Source organism: Jaculus jaculus, chromosome 1 (genome assembly GCF_020740685.1).
Source record: "Jaculus jaculus isolate mJacJac1 chromosome 1, mJacJac1.mat.Y.cur, whole genome shotgun sequence".
Taxonomy (NCBI): Eukaryota; Metazoa; Chordata; class Mammalia; order Rodentia; family Dipodidae; genus Jaculus; species Jaculus jaculus.
In genome coordinates, this window is record NC_059102.1 from 27853666 (window position 1) to 27873238 (window position 19573).

Genomic DNA, 19573 nt, shown 5'->3' on the forward strand with positions numbered 1-19573 from the left:
TATGGTCATGGTTTTCTTCTTGGCAATATCTTGAGGTGGCTTAGTGAACCATGGCAAAAGATGAGGAGCATGTATATAGATCCTTTGAATCTTATTCTCTCTCTTTTCTCCCATCTTCCCTCATTATTATTCCATATAAATCAAGTGGTACTATTAGATTATGGAGACTAATATATTCCTAAGTATTGTGAGTACACTAAAGTCACATTAAGTTCTAACTCTCTAAACTAGATGTCCCAGCACCCTGGATATGGAGGCAGGAGGACTGAGACCAATTTGAAGTCAGCCTGGGCTACAGAGTTCCAGACCAGCCAAGGTTACATAATGACACACACACACACACACACACACACACACACACACACACTCCCTCCCCCCCCCCTCTCTCTCTCTCTCTCTCTCTCTCTCTCCCCATCCCTCCCCACCTCTCTCTATTTTCCTCCCTCCCCCTCTCTCTCTCACACATACATTTCTACCCTCTTAATAATTCACAATAGCTCACAATGCTGGTTAAATTTCAATACATGAACCTCAGTGCCCCAGCCAGCAGGTAGTTAAACAAGGACCCAAGGGGAAATTAACCTGGATGAGAGACAAGAGACACAAAGAAGGAGACCAAGTCTATATTCTGATCAAGGTCTCTGAATCTTTATTTTTTACACAGTGGTTATACAGGGGAAGGAAAAGGGGGGAATAGTCTGGCTGATGTGATTTAGGGCCTTGGAATTATCAGAAAACTTAGAGGGGATGTAATCAGGCCAAAGATCACAGAGTTACTGGCTAATCTCTGTTTCTTTATCACTTACCAACAGCACGGGGGAGGGGGGTTTATCACCCAAGGGTACGATTTCTTCATTGCTGGTAACTGAGCATTTAGATGAGGAGATAGAAACTTAACTTGCTATAGGGCTGTTTCTGTCAACATGGCCGAGGTTAGGCTCATAGCTCCCAACACCTCAGACGTAATACCATACTCAAATTATATACAAATAATAACAACAACAATAATAAAGAGTAGTTTATTTTTTGCAACCTTAACCCCCAGTAATTCTGACTATAGCTCCTAAACTATACTTCAAGAAAGTCTGTATATTATAGCCACTTCTTGTGACAGAATATTCATGAAGACTCATCTTCAGTTTAAAAAGAAATGATGTGTATATGTGTGTATCTGTATGTATGTGTGGCTGTGTAAGTGTCTGTGTGTGGAGGTGGTGGTGCATGTGGGGAGGTCTTTTTATTTACTTATTTATTTATTCATTATTTTTGAGGCCACTTTAGCCCAGAGTGACCTGACACTCACCGTGTAGTTCCAGGCTGGCCTCAAACTCACAGTGATCGTGCTATAACTGCCTACTGAGTTCAAGACTCAAAGTGGTATGTCACCACTCCCCAGCACAGGTGCGGAAATCTAAGGATAACACCGGGATTGTTTGTCCTCTCTCATCCACCCTGCTTGAGACAGGATCACCCTTGTTATTTTTTGTTTCTGCTTCATTTATTCTGAACCTGCCTAGTTGGCCTGAGATCTTCTAGATTTTTCTGATGCTACCTGTCATTACCAGAGGTACATTGGGATTACAGACACATGCACCACATTGCATCAAGCTTGATGTGGGTGCAGGGGATTCAAACTTAGGCCACAGACTTGCAAGCAAGCATTTTAAGTGCTGAATAATAATATCTGCAGGCCCACGAAGGACTTCTGTGGAGTGAATGGAAGCAGGCAAAGGAAATGTGACTGGATTGTCTACGGTGCATTAACTTTACTAGATCAATCCAGTCATGGTTTTCTCTTCCTGGACAGTGACTGTTTATACCGAGATGTGGTTTTGGTAGCTTATATAGAAGCTTGGGCGGGCTGCTGCATGTGTTTTGGTCCAGTGGGCTTCTAGTTAACAACTTTGACAAGCATATAGGTAGTGGCCCTTAAGGCTCATGATTCAGTTTGAATATGCACAGGAGAGAAGGCCACAAGGCAAGAGAGTGGAAGCCCACTTTGTACTTGAGAAAACCAATTTCTGTGCTCCCAACACACCTCCTTAACCCTCACCCCAATAGTTTGAGCATGTAGCCTTTTTGTTTAATATTCAAGGCATGTTACATCAAGCTTTGGATAATTTCAGATTCAGGAGAGGACAATGAAAATCAAAGTAATGTGTGATGTTTTTTACAATCTCTTGGCAGCACTAACTTCTGGATTTGAAATATGTCAGAGTTCAGAGTGCAGTGGGGTGTTAGGGGGTCTAGGAAAGTCCTTGAACCCCAAACTATAGGTTTGTTTGAATTTTTATCAAAGAATTGAATAAACAGTAGACTGAAAAGGGTCATTGTTAAATTATTATATTTATTGAGGCAAATACAGAACCGAGGAAGGGCATCCATGTAGCTAGAGATCCCACCTGGAGGGCCTGGGAAAACTGTGGAAAGAAAAGAAAGTTCAAAGAGCTCCTGCCATGTGGGGAACTAGAGGGAATAAAGAACCTACCTGGAGAGAAAGGGCTAGGGAGCACTCCCTTGGCCCAGTAGAGGGAAAAACTTACCCACAGCTGGAAGTCCCCAAGTGGTCAGAGAGCCTGTCCTCCCCTTGCAAAGGTATTTAGAAACTTACAGTGGTGGGCTGTTTTCCTGCTCAATTGAAGCAGATGGACAGTTGGTTGGTTAGGGCTGGGGGCTGTCGCAGGAAGAAGCAAGCACTAACACATGAGTTTCAGACACTGAATTTGGCCGACCACAGTGTTTAAATGCCATGAAAGACCTCCCTTCCAGGAGGGGTCCTGGTTGTTTGTGGGAAAACTAGGGAACTAGGCAAGAGATAAGAAGTCATCTTTGACTATCTTTGATTTCTAGCAAGTGTAGACTTTCCTACTGCTTTTTGTTTTACTTCCAGGGTCCAGTCATCCTAACTGTACCCCCTCTCAAGAGGATCAGGGGTCACAGTGCAGGCTGATGTTCTCCAAGGAAGTTCCTTCCTGTGTGGGACATAGATCCGCAAAGGGTCTGTGGTCAAATTATTCTGTAACACTGTGGTAAAGCTATATGAGTTTGTCTCCTGCAAGACTATAGACCTCTACTACAGTGCTGAAAACTTCCTGTTCTCCCAAATATACTTTACCATGAACCTTTTCCTGGTCTTTTTTGACTTCCCTTTTTTCTATAGCATTATTTTGAGTAGTATAATAGTATTAAGAAAATATAAAAAAATTTGGGTATGTTCTTCATCCCAGACATCATGACAGTGCTTTGTAAACACCATGTAATATTCTTGACACTTTTAAAAAACTGAACATTAGTTTTATCTCCAATATTCAGATGAAGAGTCAGGTTTATTTGAGTCTGTTATCCCCAAAACAGGCAGAGCTAGGATCTGATTCCAACTAGAGACCAATCAGCTACCTAATCCCAAATGTGGAGGTCTACCTTTGTTCTCACAAATATAACCATGAGCACTTACTCTGCTTAGTCAATGTGAGTCACTTTTCACATAATGCATTTGTTCCCCAAAGCATGCCTACTGTTCTAATCAAACAGGTCCTTGTGAACAGAAGAAAATCATTCAAAGCACTTCCCAGTTCTTCCCAGGATCTTAGCCATGGTGTGTGTCAGCTGTTGAATCATTTCAGAACTCCTTGTGCTCTTGTTCTCTACATTTACAATGCAAATAAAAACTGCTTAGCACTTTTCTCCCACACATCTACCTTGTTGAGGCCGCCACTGGAGAAGGATTAATTTATGCTAATTCCACACAACAAGCCAAAGTACATTTATCACCAGATTACATCTTCTGCAAAACAAGCAAATACACCTAAGTACTGAGCAGGCTAAGGTGCAGCTGCCCTTGTTACAGGAGCAAAAACAGACCTGTTTGTACTCAGGCACAGGTCAGCAAGCAGAATCCCCCTACACCACACAGGGGGCAGTGGCTCTCGGTCTCTCCCTGCTGCTGCCCACTGGGCCTCTGGAAGCGCCTTGGCCTTGCAGCGGAGAGGTGGAGAATGGGTAGCACACAATTTAGAACTCAAAGTGTAGAAGCTTATTTTCTCTGAAAAATACCATAATTATCCAGCAGTGTTAATGCTACAACATTAGGGTTGATGAATTGAAATGGAATGATATAGGATTGAAAGAAGCAGCAACAAAGGGAAGGGAGCAATTGAAGGAAGGAGAGAGAGACAGGAAGAAGGCCAGAGAGGGGAGAGAGAGAGAACACATGCATACACACGTGTTTCCCTTTGTGTAGAATCTGGTCATGATAATTTCCTCTCAGAAATTTCCATGTATTTCAGACACCACCCTTTAAGCAAACTGGTATTTCTTGGTCATGCCATAACACTTTTGTTCTGGATATATTAAAAAGAGCCTAACCCATGGATAAGAAGTTTAAACTTTTTTCCTGCCTTGGATCATTCTCACCATCTGTGGACCCTCTGGGCTTTCATTTATTTCTTGACAAATTAAAAGTTTACAATGGGCCAGGTGTGGTGGCTCACGCCTTTAATCCCAGCACTGGGGAGGCAGAGGTAGGAGGATCGCCATGAGTTCAAGGCCACCCTGAGATGACAGAGTTAATTCCAGGTCAGCCTGGACCAGAGTGAGACCCTACCTCGAAAAACCAAAATAAATAAATAAATAAATAAAAAATAAAAGTTTACAATGGAATGGAAGATTAACTTTAAATTACCTTATTATTTCTTTAATATGATGGTGGGATTATAATAGAGAATGTTAAAGAGAGGGGGAGACAAAGAGAAACTATTTTTTATAGTTGCCAATGATAAAATTGTATAGTATCTGAGATTTTTCTCCAGAATGATCCAGTGGTTGAGTTGGGTAGATTGTGTGAGGGTAGAGAAACAACATGATGTGAGGTCAGACGATGGTGGTTAGATTCATTATTTATCAGTCAGCTTTCTCTTCACACACATATACATGCTATCTACATTTCAGAGTATGATCTGGGATTCTAACTACTCCTTTTAAAACACAGAATCTTAACTTGTATTAAACTATTATTAGCCTTAACCCCCACTGAGAGAGATGCCTTTTTAAATTTTGTAGCATCTCACACCAACCAGATGGACATAAAGAAATGTATATTTGTGTTTAGATGACCTCATCTCAAGTCTTTTTTCTCCTATTTACTAGTTGAAGTCCTTTAGGATGATATTAACGAATGAGAATTTCATTTTTCTTATCATTCTATGAAGATTTAGTCCCTTCCTTCAACTTATTGAAATCAATTGAGACAATTGCCATCAATTGATGGCAAATGAAGGTGTTCTTTCCCACTACCAACTGCAGTGTGAGTGCTCATGTATAACACTAAGGGTTTTGTTGCTTTTAGTTTGAGTGGGAAGCAAACTTACCTTGAGTGTTCTGCTGCAGTGAGGCTACACTTGCCACCTCTTTCACAGTTACACTAACTCCATAGCCTCTTTGCTGCTTGACTTAGAGCTGAAAGAGCAAATGGGTCCCTAACATTCAGTGCCTGACAACTATCCTAGCACACCAACTAGGCCCATTTCCAAAGAAAGCAGCCTTGGCTTTCATTAACACCAAAACTACATGATCCTATGAGATACACTTTCTAGCAGTGACCATTAAGAAGCTGAGATATCATCCTCCAAAAATCAGACAAGGCATAAACAGCCAAAGGTCTTGTCTGAGACTATTGATATTGCAATCATTTATTCTTGAACATTTCTCCCTGGATGACCACAGAGCATCACTTTTTGGCTTTCAACAGAGAAAGGTGTAGAAATGGTTCTTAAAGGTTATTTGTATTCCTGGGCAGCAGACTCTGATGAAATTGATGGGAGGTAAAGGTCACCATCCAGCTTCCATAAAGTGCTTGTGAATTGTCTTCAGGCTTGAACTCTGCCATATCTGCAAAATGTCAGTTAGTAACACGGTAGAAATTAATTGCGAACAGTCACTGTAAGTCGAAGAGGTTTAACTTAGAGGTTGAAGATTTGGAGTTGGGAAGAGATGTTTTCTAGAACTGTACCATAAGAGGGACTTTGAAAGGAAGACTGGTACATACAGAAGCTTCTAGTTTGTCTGAGAGGATGGTAATGCACTTAAGGGGCTGGATCTGCTGGGTGCACTGCCAGGAATTTGGGAAGTTTCGTAACTGACTGGGTGGTACATATTTCCTCCAGCATCTGAATGATTTTGCTTCCAAAACACTTAGCCCCCATTTCTCTATGTGCAAAAAATATCAACACGATCCATGACTCAAGAGTCTCCTGCCCTCAAACCTCAACTGCCAGGATAGTGGTGAGAAGTGTTGGATAATCCGCAGAAATATTCCATTTATTCATTGCGCATTTTGCTTAGTGCAAGAAGCCTGCATATGGAAAATAGAAAGGTATAATAATTAGAGGCAAAGGAGATAGCTTACATGGTAAAATGCAAGCCATGCAAGCAAAAGAACCTGAGTTTAGTCCCCAGGCCCTGCTTATAAATGTCAGGCGTGGCGGCATGATGCTTTTAATCTCAGTACTGAGTTCTCAGAATGAGATGAGCCATGGAAATCATTAGCAACCCAACCCAGCCTAATTGGCAAGCTCCTGGCTAGTGAGATATGCGATCTCAATGGAAGGTGGAGAACATTCCTAATACCCAAGGCTGAATCCTGACCTCTACATGCACATACATGACACATGCCCCCAGCCCCAACTCACACATGCACACACATATAATGCTGCCTTAAATAAAGAAATAAAACAAATAATTATCACTATAAAATTACAAGTGCAGACTATCCCTGAACTTAGCAATGCTTCATTTCTCAAGCAGTTCAAAGAATATCCGTACAGTCACTCTGCTCCCCACTTTCAGTGCAGTATTCAATGAGTTACATGATAATTCAACACTTTCATTACAGTTCTTTGTTATGAGCTTTCGTGAGATGATTTTTAACCTATCTGTAAGTTAATATAAGTATTTTGAGCACATTTAAAGTGTGCTATACTGCACTATGATATTTTCTAGTTTACATATATGTTTTCACCTTATAGTGGCTTTATCAGGATGTATGCCCATCAGTGATACATACATTGGTTAATTAATTATTAATAATATCAATAGCATCAACTATATAATAGAAGATAATATGTACATAAGGCTTAATAAGCAGATAGAGTAACTCAGACCTCATAGTCATCTACTGAGATACGTAATATTACTGTTCTTTAGACACACAAAACGTATTTCCATAGTCAGACTCACATTGCTGGGATGAACTTCCAAATCAGATGCAAGTTATAGGAGGAAGGGATTTGTTGACAGATCTAGGAGAAGTTCCATAAAGGCAGAAGAAACTGGCCCTCTTTCCCAGGTTCATGCAGAGAGCGATATCACTACCACACCATAAGCAAGCACACTCCATGAACCGGAAGCAGAATTCAAACACTTTACAAGTCTTTGGATTGGAATCCTGGGCCCACACCTTAGTGCTGGATCAACCCACAGTGACACCAAGTTACAAGCTTTAATAAAACTCCTTAATCTAGTATTTGGTCATCTATTCAAATTACCATACAGATTAAGGTAAATTAACTTGCCCAGGATTCCACAGCCAGAAATTGGTTTAGGAGGGCCAGAACCTAAGAATCTGACTCCTCCAGGGGCTGTGCACTGTTCCATTGTACACTTCGGCAGGCCAGCTGGAGCCATCTCGGAGCCTAGACAAACTCAAATGCATCTTACATCCCGCATGTTTCTGTGAGACTCCCGCAGTCTGGTGTGAACCACTTGTCTCTCCCAGGAACCTGCCCAGGTTTCAGCCCATGTGGCTTTTCTCTTTCTCTAGCCCCACTGGTGGACCTCACCCCAGCTCACAGTGGATCCGCCATGCTGATGCTACTCTCTGTGGTGTTTGTGGGGCTGGCTGTGTTCGTCATCTACAAGTTTAAAAGGTGCGTATCCGTATCCCTCCATCCTCATCCCCCCTTCCCCACCCCTCTTTCTGACAGGTTCAGAAGCTTACATGACAATGATTTGCACCACCAGTGAAGAGCAGTGATGGTTTCTGTTAATGTTTTAGGAAGATTCCGGGGATTAATGTTTATGCCCAGATGCAGAATGAGAAAGAACAAGAGATGATCAGTCCAGTCAGTCCCACTGAAAGCAGGCCCAGTATCCCTCACACTGAACTCAGGAGGCCTGGCCAGCTTATAGATGAGAAGGTGGAGTCACAGCTCATAGGTAAATGATTCCCAGTAGCCATCAGCTGCCCAGGCTGAGTAATCAATGGCTGACTCTCCCTCTAATCCTTTCTGGCTTCACATAACCATTTTCTTCTGCTCTAACACCCTTGAGAGAAACAGCTAAGATGTCTCTTTCTTGCTCCTGTCTAGCTTTTATTTCTCTCATTAATATTCCCCTCTTTTGCAAAATTTGCTCTCTAAAACCCCAGGCATTAAGTATGAGTAATGAACATAGTATTTGCTCTAATAACACATAAGAAGGAAAAGCATCAAGTCCGGGGGTGGTGGGTGGACAGTCAGAAGATACACAGGATGTGTATTGACCTAAACAAAACATGATGTTCTCTACTAAAGATAGCTCTGAGGAGGGAAAATTGCCCTGGAACACCAGAAAACGGGGACATAATAAGAGTGACCAGCCTGATCACCTGGGGAGTTTAAAAAAAAAATCGAGGAGTTGTCTAGAAACTATCTCCCCAGGACACATGAAACATGAGCGCCTGAGGACAGGGCCATAATATTTGTGAACATCGAAGGAAGCTAAGTGACAAGTTGGAAAGTTAGGCTGTTGAAGGACAGATGGGTGGATGCTTTGTTCCTTTTGGACCACCCCATGCTAGATTGACAGCCTATTTAAGTTTAGCTTTCAGCCCCGAAATAAGTATGGGAACCCAGTTAACCAGGTGCAATGAGTCTAGAGCTCAGTTGCTAAATCCTACTATCTATTACAGAAGAAATTTTCCAGAAACATAGACAAACCCATGGAGCCACCATTGCTGATCCGTTTCTCTCCTTGGGTCCTCCTGTCTGTGACCTCAGGAGTTGAAGTTATAGATGTTCACATCTAGGACCTGCATTGCTGTAGATGTTCACATCTAGGACCTGCATTGCTGACTGCGGTGGATGATTACATAACTGCTCATGCATATCATAACACCAGATCATGCAGAAGGCTTTCTTACAGGATGTTAAGTCTGTTGTTTGGTGGGGGAGGTGGGGATGGAGTGGAGGAAGGAGTTATGTAAATGGAAGAATGCTCTTCTTAAGTGGGTATGGAAAAGGCATGGGTTGTGTTAAGGGGGAGTCTAACTGCAGTGACTAGGTCCTGACAGAGGCAATGCCAGCTGCAGCCATGTCTGTCCAATTGTCACAGTGTATGTTCTTTCATCCAGGTAGACAGGGTGATATATGCTGTGGGTTACAATGGAAAGAGGCTTTTCTGTCTTCATGCCCAGAGAAGCATGCACTCTGTTTACTTCTAAAGCATCTAGCATTCTTTCAGTGGGTGGTCATTGGTTCTGGGTCCCACTTCTCCAGGGCATGCAGTATGATGGTTGTCCACCCCACCTGCACTGAGAACATCTCCCAGCCCAGTGCAGTGTCGGACACCTTTCTATTTGCAATGTCATTAAATGAGTAAGTGTTACACGTTTTCTCTTAGGAGAGTAGCTTTACCCTCCCCTCCCTCCCCTTCTACTCAACCTGGTGACTCATCTCTTCGATTGCAAAGACCAAGACACTCCACTCCACCATCAACGCCAAAGCGGGGATCTGCTGGGGCACAATTTGCAATTTAAAGAAAACCCCCAAAGGCTACAGGCGACCTGCTGATCAGGAAAGAATTTCCTCCTGTCAAGTGCATCATCCTTCATGACCACTAACTTTATGTTTTGTTTTTTTCTTTCTTCTGTTGTTCTGTTTCCTATTTTGCCAGGAAGTATTTCCATAGTTGCTGAGACTCAAAGCACAAAAGAAATCCCTATCTATGTAAATGTTTGAATGGAGGACGCCAGTAAAACATAAACAAAACAAAACAAAACAAAATAAAAACGATCAAAATACAAGCCAACAAACAAACACTCACTGCATTGGGACTTTTTGATTCTTCAGATACAGACAACAAGGGTTTTTAGCTTTAAGCCTGTGCATGTGGACAATACCTTGAGGACAAGTTTGGAGGGGCAGTGTACAGGTGCTCTATTTTAATGGAAAACATGCCCCTCCCCTTTCTTCTCTCTTTTTTTTTTTTTTTTCTGATCAGTCATGTTTGTAGAAAATTCATAACATATATAGGCCAAGGAAATCTGCATGTATTTTTGGAAATATTCTTGGCTCTAGATTTAACAGCTATTTTAGCACTCTGGGCTGATGGGTGGATTAGCCACCTCAAGCCTTTTCATAAGACACAAAGACATGCACAGAGGTTTGAGCCCCTGAGCTGTTTCTCTGTTCTACTTTTCCAATTGACATTTTCCCGTCTAAGTTAGCTTTGGTGGCTCTGTTGGTCAGCAGTGACCACAAGGCTGCTTTCTCTCCATTTTCTGTGGCCACAGGGACAAAGATGCAAGTTAAAGATTTGTGTAAGCAGGTGTGGTAGGACAGGAAGGGCCCCCGGAAGCAAAGCACATCAGAAATGGACCTTGGTTTCCGGCTCACCTGTGCTCCCTGCAGCTTCCCCCACTCTTGCCCCAGCTGAGGTAGAAAACGGAATATTTCCAGTAGTTATCCATGGTCTTTCCATCCCATTTATTTGCCATCCTCAAGTGGCCATGGTCTAGTGACATCTGTCATCTTGTTCCTTCTAATCCCCATTAATTATCCAGCCGCTGCTCTCACTTGTTATTGTTTTGTTTTTGTGTGTTTCCCCCACCCCCAAACATGTTGTCAGCCATTGGATGTCCACCCTGAGATTTCTCCAAACTAGCCTAGCCTCTGCTAGGCCTGAACTTACCATGTACAAGTCTCTGTCAGTTTTCAATACTCCTCCCAAGCATGCCGGCCTCTGGGCACACTGGCCAGGCAGTATGCTGCCGAGTGGGCTTGAGTGTCATGTCCCTTTTTTCTCTTCTTCTAGAACCTTCCTTTTCCAAATATCCCCACCTTTTCCCACCTGGAGACATACAGTAAGTGTGAAAGAGGTGACATATGCCATGTAGTCCAAACCTGGCCACATACTTTGGAAAAGAAAGCATACAGTGGTGTTTTCATGCATTTGGAAAGATCTTCTGGGATCAGATTCTAGAAGATTCACATAAGGAATGTTTTGAATGTATGGCAATATTGCAGAGCAATATTTCCCTATGATGGTTGCTCATATCTAATACTTCCTCTCTACAATAACCATATTTGTGAAATAAAACTGATTTTAATCAGGAGAAGCAGGTTCCTAGACTTACTGTTTAAGAATGTTGGAAAAGGCTGAGAAAACTAGGTCCTGTTTTATATTAGGATGGCATTTTTAACCATTTAAGATAATCCTAGTGATTTCATGTGTGCTCTCTGATCTCTGAGTATCATGGTATCCAGAAAAAAAGAATGAGTAGATATAAAAGGAAGGAGATAGATGATTATAGCAAAGCATAGGAAATAATCCTCAAACCTTCAAAGCAGAAAAAAGTCACAATTTCCTGTGGGTGTTTGTAAAAGATGCCCCAAACAAAGAAGGAAAAAACCCCTGTCCTCTACCAACACACCTTTGCTGTGGCTGAAGCCCCTTCACTCCTATGTTCTGGACAAAGCCCACTCTAAAGTTAATGGGTACGCAGTTCTGACATACCAGCTGGCTTCTTGGCTCTTCCTGTAATCCAGATACAAGGTGTGGCAGGAGGCCTGGGGGTCTTATTAATGACCTGAAGAACCCTGCCCTTGTTGGCTCAGACAGGGAAAGAATAGACAAGCTCTGGTCAGAAGGAAATGAGGCAGAAAGCTCTATAGTTAAGGTATGGTTTTGGGCAGCTGATGATGCTTGGGGCATCTGCCACTTTGTAGAACTCAATTGTTCCCAATGTGCCAGGCTTCCTATCTCCTAGGAAACGTCTTCATTGATTCTCTTCAGTTGGAGCTTTCCAAATTTAATCGGGAAGATAGTTTGCTTATAAACAAACAAACAATAAAAAAAAAGTTTTGCTTAAACCAGTACAGGGAGTCCTCAGAGTTGCAGTTCAATTCTTACCAATTAAGAATATATATGTATATATATAGGAATAACATGCCTAATCTAGCACAGTGCCTTGCCTAGAACAGTATTGTGAAAATGATTTGTTCATGAACTAAGGGAGTGAAAAAACATCAGGAAGAAGAAGCTTTAAATGTTTGTTTAAAATAGAGTTGGACATGAGATGCCTGACAAGATGGAATGTGACCAAAGTTGGCCAGCTATAGATTCAGCATCTCGAGTGTCCCCATGTGCCTCTCCTCCAAGCTCCCTCCCACCTGTAGGTGAGGCCAGGTACTGCTAAGAGGAATCTACATAGTTCCTACAACCCCAGCTAATGGCTCTCAAAAATGTGGTGCGTGGGACAGCACTATCGTGTCACTGGGACTTGTTAGAAATGCAGGTTTTGGGTCCACATGCCAGACCCACTGTTTCAGAACTTTAGAGGACCCACAGTGTGGTTTTCCACTGGTGGGTGACAGTGAGCTCAAGAATCTGTTTAAACAAGCCATCCCAGTGATAGCAATACATGTTCATGTTTGAGGACCAGCTTGTGAGGCCATTCTAGCTGAATCCCAAAGAGAAGATAGTATTGAGAAATGGGAGGGACCCAAGTGCCTACCTAGTCAAGAACAGCAGGTGCAAACACAATGAGGAGTTTGGTGGGCATAAGGCCAGAGAGAATAGGAAGGGATTTCTTTGGATGGTAAGATTCAGGGCAAGCTAAATGTCTGATACTGCAACATTTCCTAAAACCCCCAGAAGGCAAACTGCGCATGTTCTACCCTGACCTACCCACTAACGTTTTCTCCCTTGCCTTATTCCTAATTGGATTCACTGTCCAAAATGCAGAGGTTCGCTTTGCTTTTTTTCCAGAAGTTACAAACAGCAACTTTGAGAGCAATGGGGTGCTTGGCAGCTGTTCTGTGTTTTCCAGGATTCCAACTGAGCATTGAAACCCCTCATTTGCCAACTTATTTTTATAGGAAGCAAATTAAAAAAAAAAAATTTAAAAAAGTTTTCTTATAGTATTGGAACTACTTCTAATTTTAAAACAACTTTTTGATGTAATTTTTGTTAAATACTATGTAGTGTACTGTATAATCACTCTTGTTTATTGCTTTTACAATCATATTTATTAAACAGATAATGTCTCTAAAGTTTCTGCCTCAATGTGATGTTTTCACCCCCAAACACGGTGAGACATAAAAGTGATGTTTCTTCAACTTCACAAAGGCTATTTGTGTGAAAGAAAGTTAACACTATGGACTCAGGCTTTCTTCATTACAGCGTAGACTATATTCTCCTGTGTGAACTCAATTTGCATTTCAGTGGATTACCTAACACATGGCACATTAAAAAAAAAATACATTCTTCCATTTAAAAAATGCCTTATGGCTGGAAGATGGCTCAGTTTGTCTCCAAGTTCAACATCCCATCATTCATATAAAGCCGGACACATTTCTGTAATCATAAGTCAACAGGAAACGAGCAAGGAGAATCCAGAAGCTTGGGGCTAGATGGACTGGGGCACACATGGTACGAGGCTGGGGAGGAGGATAACTAGGGGGTCACCGTCTCAAACAAGGGGAAAAGAGGGAATAGACACCCTGACTGCAGATCTTCACATGCCCACAGTGGTATGCACATGCCATTCACATTCATGCATACATTTACACATGCACATTATTCATGCAATAAAAACCAAAAACAAAACCCACTCCAAACATGACTTTGGAATGAATAATATGTTCATGTGTTAGTTCACTAGTAAACACCAAACCATCTGAATTTGCTCTAAACTTTGTAGTTATCACAGAACCAAATCTGCATGCAATGAACTGAAACTTGGAAAATGCCAAAAGCTCAGCTGGTAGAATGAAAAAGAAAAAAAAAAAATACTACTTTGGACTTGGAATTGAAGAGGGATGTTTCTCTTCAGGCTGCACCAGCTGTGCGACCTTGAATAAATCATTTTAACATTCAAGAGTTTCAGTGTCTTCAAGCATGTAATAAGGAGGAAGAGGACCCTTTCCAGCTTGACATCCTCAGTGGGTGAGTCAGTTCCAAGAGGCCAAAATAGATGATTTAAAGTTAGTGGAAAATGAAGAAGTAGACTGAATCCAAATATTTTTAGCCATGTGACTTGCCTACATAAAAGCATCCCTTTGGGCACATGGTCCTTATATTGGATCAAAGCATTTATGGAGGTATGAAACTCTTCTTCATCATCCCAAAGTCCAACTGGAGTCAAAACCTTTTGGCCTCATTAACCCAGCCTCAGCATGCACGAGAAGTCTTGCTATACTCAGGTTGTCTTTAACCTTTCCTTTCTATGTCTTGGGTCCTTGAATGGATGCTCATTCCTTTCTAGGCTGAGATGTATGTCACTCTTTCCCATCAGGAGCAGCTTCTCTCATCCATCATTGTTAAGACAGGGAAGCATATATTTCACATAGAATGGAATTAATACAAGGAAAAGAGCCAAGGTGTAAAACAGGAGCAGAGAAGTTACTCTCAGGACGTAGTTTCTGATTCCCTGGGGCTGGTAGGGCACGTGTATTGCCAGACCCTGGAGCCAAGACTGCTGGGTTAAAACTGAAGTCATAGAAAATGAGACTACAGGAGCTCAAGCCACAGAGGACGCTGAAACCATAGCCAGTGTTGTGACCCATGCAGAGGAGACAGGAAGAGATAGTCCTTTCCATTGAACTGACCCTCTCATCTCTGGTCACAAAACCTCAGGCACTGGAGACTGCAAAATGTCAATTATAGACCGAGCAGGGCAGGGGCCGGAGGGGAATACGGGCTTGAGAGAGCACAGCTGATGAGCAGTAACACTGTTTATCTTTCAATTTCAGTGTAAGTCAGGTGGACACATCTTCTCTGCCCAAAGGCACCCATTTGTCAGAGGTGCCTCTACTAGTGACTTGTTGCACAAATTTGTAAGAGCCCATCTGTAGAACTTGGCATTCTGCTTATGTGTGATTACATCTTTCTGGTTGAATCCTATTTAAAGAGAATCTTTATTTTATTTTATCTTACTCATTTCATTACTTCCACATCTGTCACTGGACATTGCCATTAGGGGGCACTAGATAAATGTTTCATGAAACACAAGCCTTGATTTTTTTTTTTTTTTTTTTTTTTTTTTTAGCTTAGCATTGTGAGCAAGTCCATTCTATTTAGCACTGATCTCTGAGGTGGCATCATGGGTCAAGTCAAGCTCAGCCAGCACTTCTAATTACATGTCTAGTTACTGTTTGTGAGGGATTAACACCTCCCTGTCCTCCACCTCCGTCACCACGGAAGCTGCTGCATTCAGGGAGCTTTTATTAGACATTCATTTACATAAAAATAATTTCAGTTTAGAGAAAAAAAATGGACAAAATACTAGCTAGAGAGTGAAATAAAAATCAAAGGCCTGAATTTTGTTTCTGAATCATTAAATAACTTGTTTACTTATTTCCTAAGGATTTAATAGAAATGCATGTTTGAAAACAGTGCATTGGGATGTTGCTGGCATTATAGGGAAATTCAAAATCATTTCAGATTAATATGTTGAAGAAAATGGCTATTATAAAATTTAGCTGTTAAATACACAAAAACAGAACGGTGGTTCACACAATACTGATATTTATTGATCTGTATGTGACAGACATGTCCATAGGAACTGATAGTATAGTCGCTAGCAAGGCCTGTAGAATATCTGTCTTCACAAAAGGTAAATTTGAACTAGAATACTTAAGAGATGACATAATTTAGTGCAATATGAAATGTTATCATATATCTAAGATAATTTTAAGGATAATTGAAGGATAAAAATAAATTACATATATAGCCGGGCGTGATGGCGCACACCTTTAATCCCAGCACTCGGGAGGCAGAGGTAGGAGGATCACTGTGAGTTTGAGGCCACCCTCAGACTACATAGTGAATTCCAGGTCAGCCTGGGCTAGAGTGAGACCCTACCTCGAAAAACAAAAAAGCAAAAAAAAATCATATAAGTATGATATATTCAAAAATAAAGCATTATATGCAGCCGAATGAATGGAGGGAGGACTGGGAGAGTGGGGGAGTTGGTCCCCTTCAGCAAAAACTTGTAGACCACCCCCAGGGAAAGCTTCTTCCGGCTGAAGGCTGATAGGGGAAACAGCCATTCATAAAAAACATTCCCTGCCACACAGTTCTAAGTCAGTCTTAAAATCACTTGGCCCAAAAAACAAATAATTTCAAATCTCAGCAACAATAACCTAAAATGCGTCTGAGCTTAAGGGGAAACTGTGTGCTTTCTGTATGCGCAGGGGTTTCCCCCAGGGAATTGTGTTATTCAAACAGTCAGTTCTGAGTGACATGTTTGTTTTGAAAACTCTCCTCACTATGCAACACACTACCACAAATAATAGGGAACAAATGAGGCTGAGAGACAAAACTCAAAACCCTTTTTCATATTCACGAACAGTGTCTCTGGACACACTAAAAGTTGTAAAACCTTATTAAGAGATAAAATCCTGGGCTGGAGAGATGGCTTAGTGGTTAAGGCACTTGCCTGAGAACCTTAAGGACCCATGTCTGATCTCTCTCCATATCCCACTTAATCCAGACCACAATGATGACATGAGTGCAAGTTGCACATGTGCACTAGGTGGTGCAAGCATCTGGAATTTGAATGCAGTGGTTGAGGCCCTGGCACACCAATTGTCAATTCTCTCCCTCTAAATCTCTCTAAAATAAATAAATAAGTTATATATATATATGTACATATAAAGTTATATATATATATATGTATATATATATATATATGTACATATAACTCTCTCTCTCTCCATATATATATATATATATATATATATATATATATATATATATATATATATATATATATATAATCCTGGGCTGGAGAGATGACTTAGCTGCTAAGGTGCTCACTAGCAAAGCCAAAGGACCCAGAACCCAGGTTCAGTTCCCCAGAACTCAAGTAAAAGCAGATACATGAAGTGGCACATGCTTCTGGAGTTCATTGCAGTGGCCAGAGGCCCTGGTACACCCATTCTCTCTCTCCTTCTCTATCTCTGTTTCTCTGTCAAATAAATAAATAAAATTTTAAAACAGAATCCAAACTACAATGGTGGCATAGGTTTTTGTATTTCTCACATGAGATCATTAAGAAATACTCAACATCCTCACTTTGAAAGGTTACCTACATTGTTATTTTGTGGGTAGATACTAGAATATGTAAAGCTTGTGAGTTACTGTGAAGTGGTAAAAATGTTAACATCAAATGTGGCAGTGGAAAGTAGATCATAGATGTCTAAGGGGTGTGTGTGTGTGTGTGTGTGTGTGTGTGTTACACTTTTATAGTTTTAGCTCAGTGAATTTTTTCATATCTAATTAGTGTTTCTCACTGTCAATGTAATATGTCAGCAGAAAATATGACATAAGATTTTGGGATCCCAGTAAGGGTTCTCCAAATTTATGAACCCCAATTTTGGGCCATGTCCTACTTGGAACAAAGAAATGATAAAGATGGCCTCAAGAAGGATAAATTGTGAATTATCAAGTTAATTTAGTGAGAAATCACAAACTGTGTTTCTTTTTTTTTTTTTAAGGGAATTTGTGATCCAAGAAGAAGGCTAGAGCAGAGTCACAAACACGTGGGAAGTAGGGAGCACACTCAGATGGGACACCTTGCCTCATTCATAAGGTTCGTTTAAGAGAGACTGAGGCTTTTAAGGCAAGACTGGGGTAGAGTCGCAAGCATGAGGAAGAATCCTCAGAAAGTTCAGTTAAGAGGAATTGAGGTTTTCAAGGGGAAGACCGGGATAGAGCCACAGCACCTGGGGACGTAGAAACTTGTGTAGGGAGACTTAGAAGGAACCCACAGAGCATTTTCCCTATGCTTCCCCCTGGAATGACGTTAAGAGGGCAAACAGTTGTGGCTTAAAGAATAGCAGAGGGGGAAGATCGAAGCAGAGACCAGGAGATTCATATGAGAAGTAAACAGTAAAGAGAGTTCTACTCACGGTTACCCCAAGTTTCAAGAAATTCACAGGGAGTAATAGGCCTAGAGTTAGAGAAAGCATTGTGTGGTCAACCCAGAGTGTAGGGGTGAAGTAGACATGTGACAGAGACCAGTGGAAAGTCAGACATGCAGTTAAAATGAGAAGTTAGTGCAAATTATAAAGCAGAGGCAAGCAGCAAAACCATCCAGAACAAGAAGCATTATTCTGCCCCCACCAACACAGACCACCACCACCACCACCCCGGCCAGGCTGGGTGAGAGGAACACTGCTCATGTGTATCCAAGCAGGGATGAGAGGAAATCCAGAAAGAGAATAGGAGGAACTGGAATAGGCTCTATAGTTGACTGAAATGTATTCTTTCATCAGATTAAAGTATGTAAAAGGGAAGACCCCATCATTGGTTTGTAGATTTGAAGGGGCTGGCTCCAGGGCCAGCCCTCCTAGGCAGTGAAGGCCTTAGCGTGCTAGACTTTGGAAAGCAGGGGGTGTGTAGCTGAGTGTCCATCAGACACCATTTCCATTCCTGCCAAGAGTTTCATTTATGTCAGGGCATCAGTTCTCTGTGGGCCTGTTTCTAACTGAAACTGCCTAAAGAATCTAGTTTTCTCCTATTTCTCCTTCAAATCATCTTAAATGGTCCCTCATTCTTCTATAATATATCAGCTGTATGGAAACAAATTAACATTTTCAAGAAAGCATTTTGTAGCAGAGTATAATAATGCAGGTGGAAATGTCAAAGTAATCAAGACTAGGTATGTCAGTCTGCCTGTAACCCCAGCACCAAGTACGCAGGATCAGGAGGCTAGAGAGCCAGCTGTCTGGGCCACATAAGGAGACACTCCCCAAAATAAAACAAAGCGGCAACAAATGTAAAGTGGTTTAGATGTGCTAGCAGAGGAAAGATGTTCTATTCGGCAGAGAGAAGAAAGGTAAGAAAATAGTGTAACTCCATACTCAGCACTAATTCAGTCTGAAGTCTCCTGGTGTGGGACGGGTAGTTCACCCACCTCTTCAGACCTGGGAAGGCACAAAGTCCCAAGCAACCCCATCATCTCCTATGTGGGGATATGTGTCTGGATGTTAAATAGTTGTTAAAATTCCTTCTTAAAGGAAAAAGAGGCTCAGCAGTTAAAGGTTATTTGCTTGCAGTGCCTGCCAGATGAGGTTCCATTTCCAAGCCTTCCGTTAAAAGTGGACACAAAATGTGGAAAAGTGTCTGGTGTTCCTTTGTAGTGGCAAGAGGTGTGCCCCCCCCCAAAAAAAAAAATCACACACAAGCTCGTGCAAATAAAAATAAAATAAACAAAAGATTGTTTGAAAAGCACACTTATTACAAGTTGTACGAAAAGAAGTCAAGGGGCTAGGAAGATGGCTTAGTGGGTAAAGTGTTTGTCATGAGTCCC

The 19573-nt window shown here is 41.6% G+C and overlaps 1 protein-coding gene across 7 annotated transcripts in view; it reads left to right on the plus strand.

Annotated features, from left to right (window-relative positions):
• Window positions 1–19573, plus strand: part of Sorcs1 (sortilin related VPS10 domain containing receptor 1) — a 600968-nt gene that overhangs the window by 533839 nt on the left and 47556 nt on the right. Inside the window, exons 25-27 of one of the 7 annotated variants that reach the window (XM_045156934.1) lie at window positions 7817–7922; window positions 8051–8211; window positions 13024–13175. In XM_045156934.1, coding sequence (XP_045012869.1) covers window positions 7817–7922; window positions 8051–8211; window positions 13024–13103 — 347 coding nt within the window. In that variant the 3' untranslated portion in view covers window positions 13104–13175. Of the gene's footprint in view, window positions 1–7816; window positions 7923–8050; window positions 8212–8944; window positions 10074–13023; window positions 13176–19573 lie in introns of those variants that run through there. The other 6 variants (XM_004659362.2, XM_045156909.1, XM_004659363.2 and 3 more) reach the window with 6 other exon arrangements.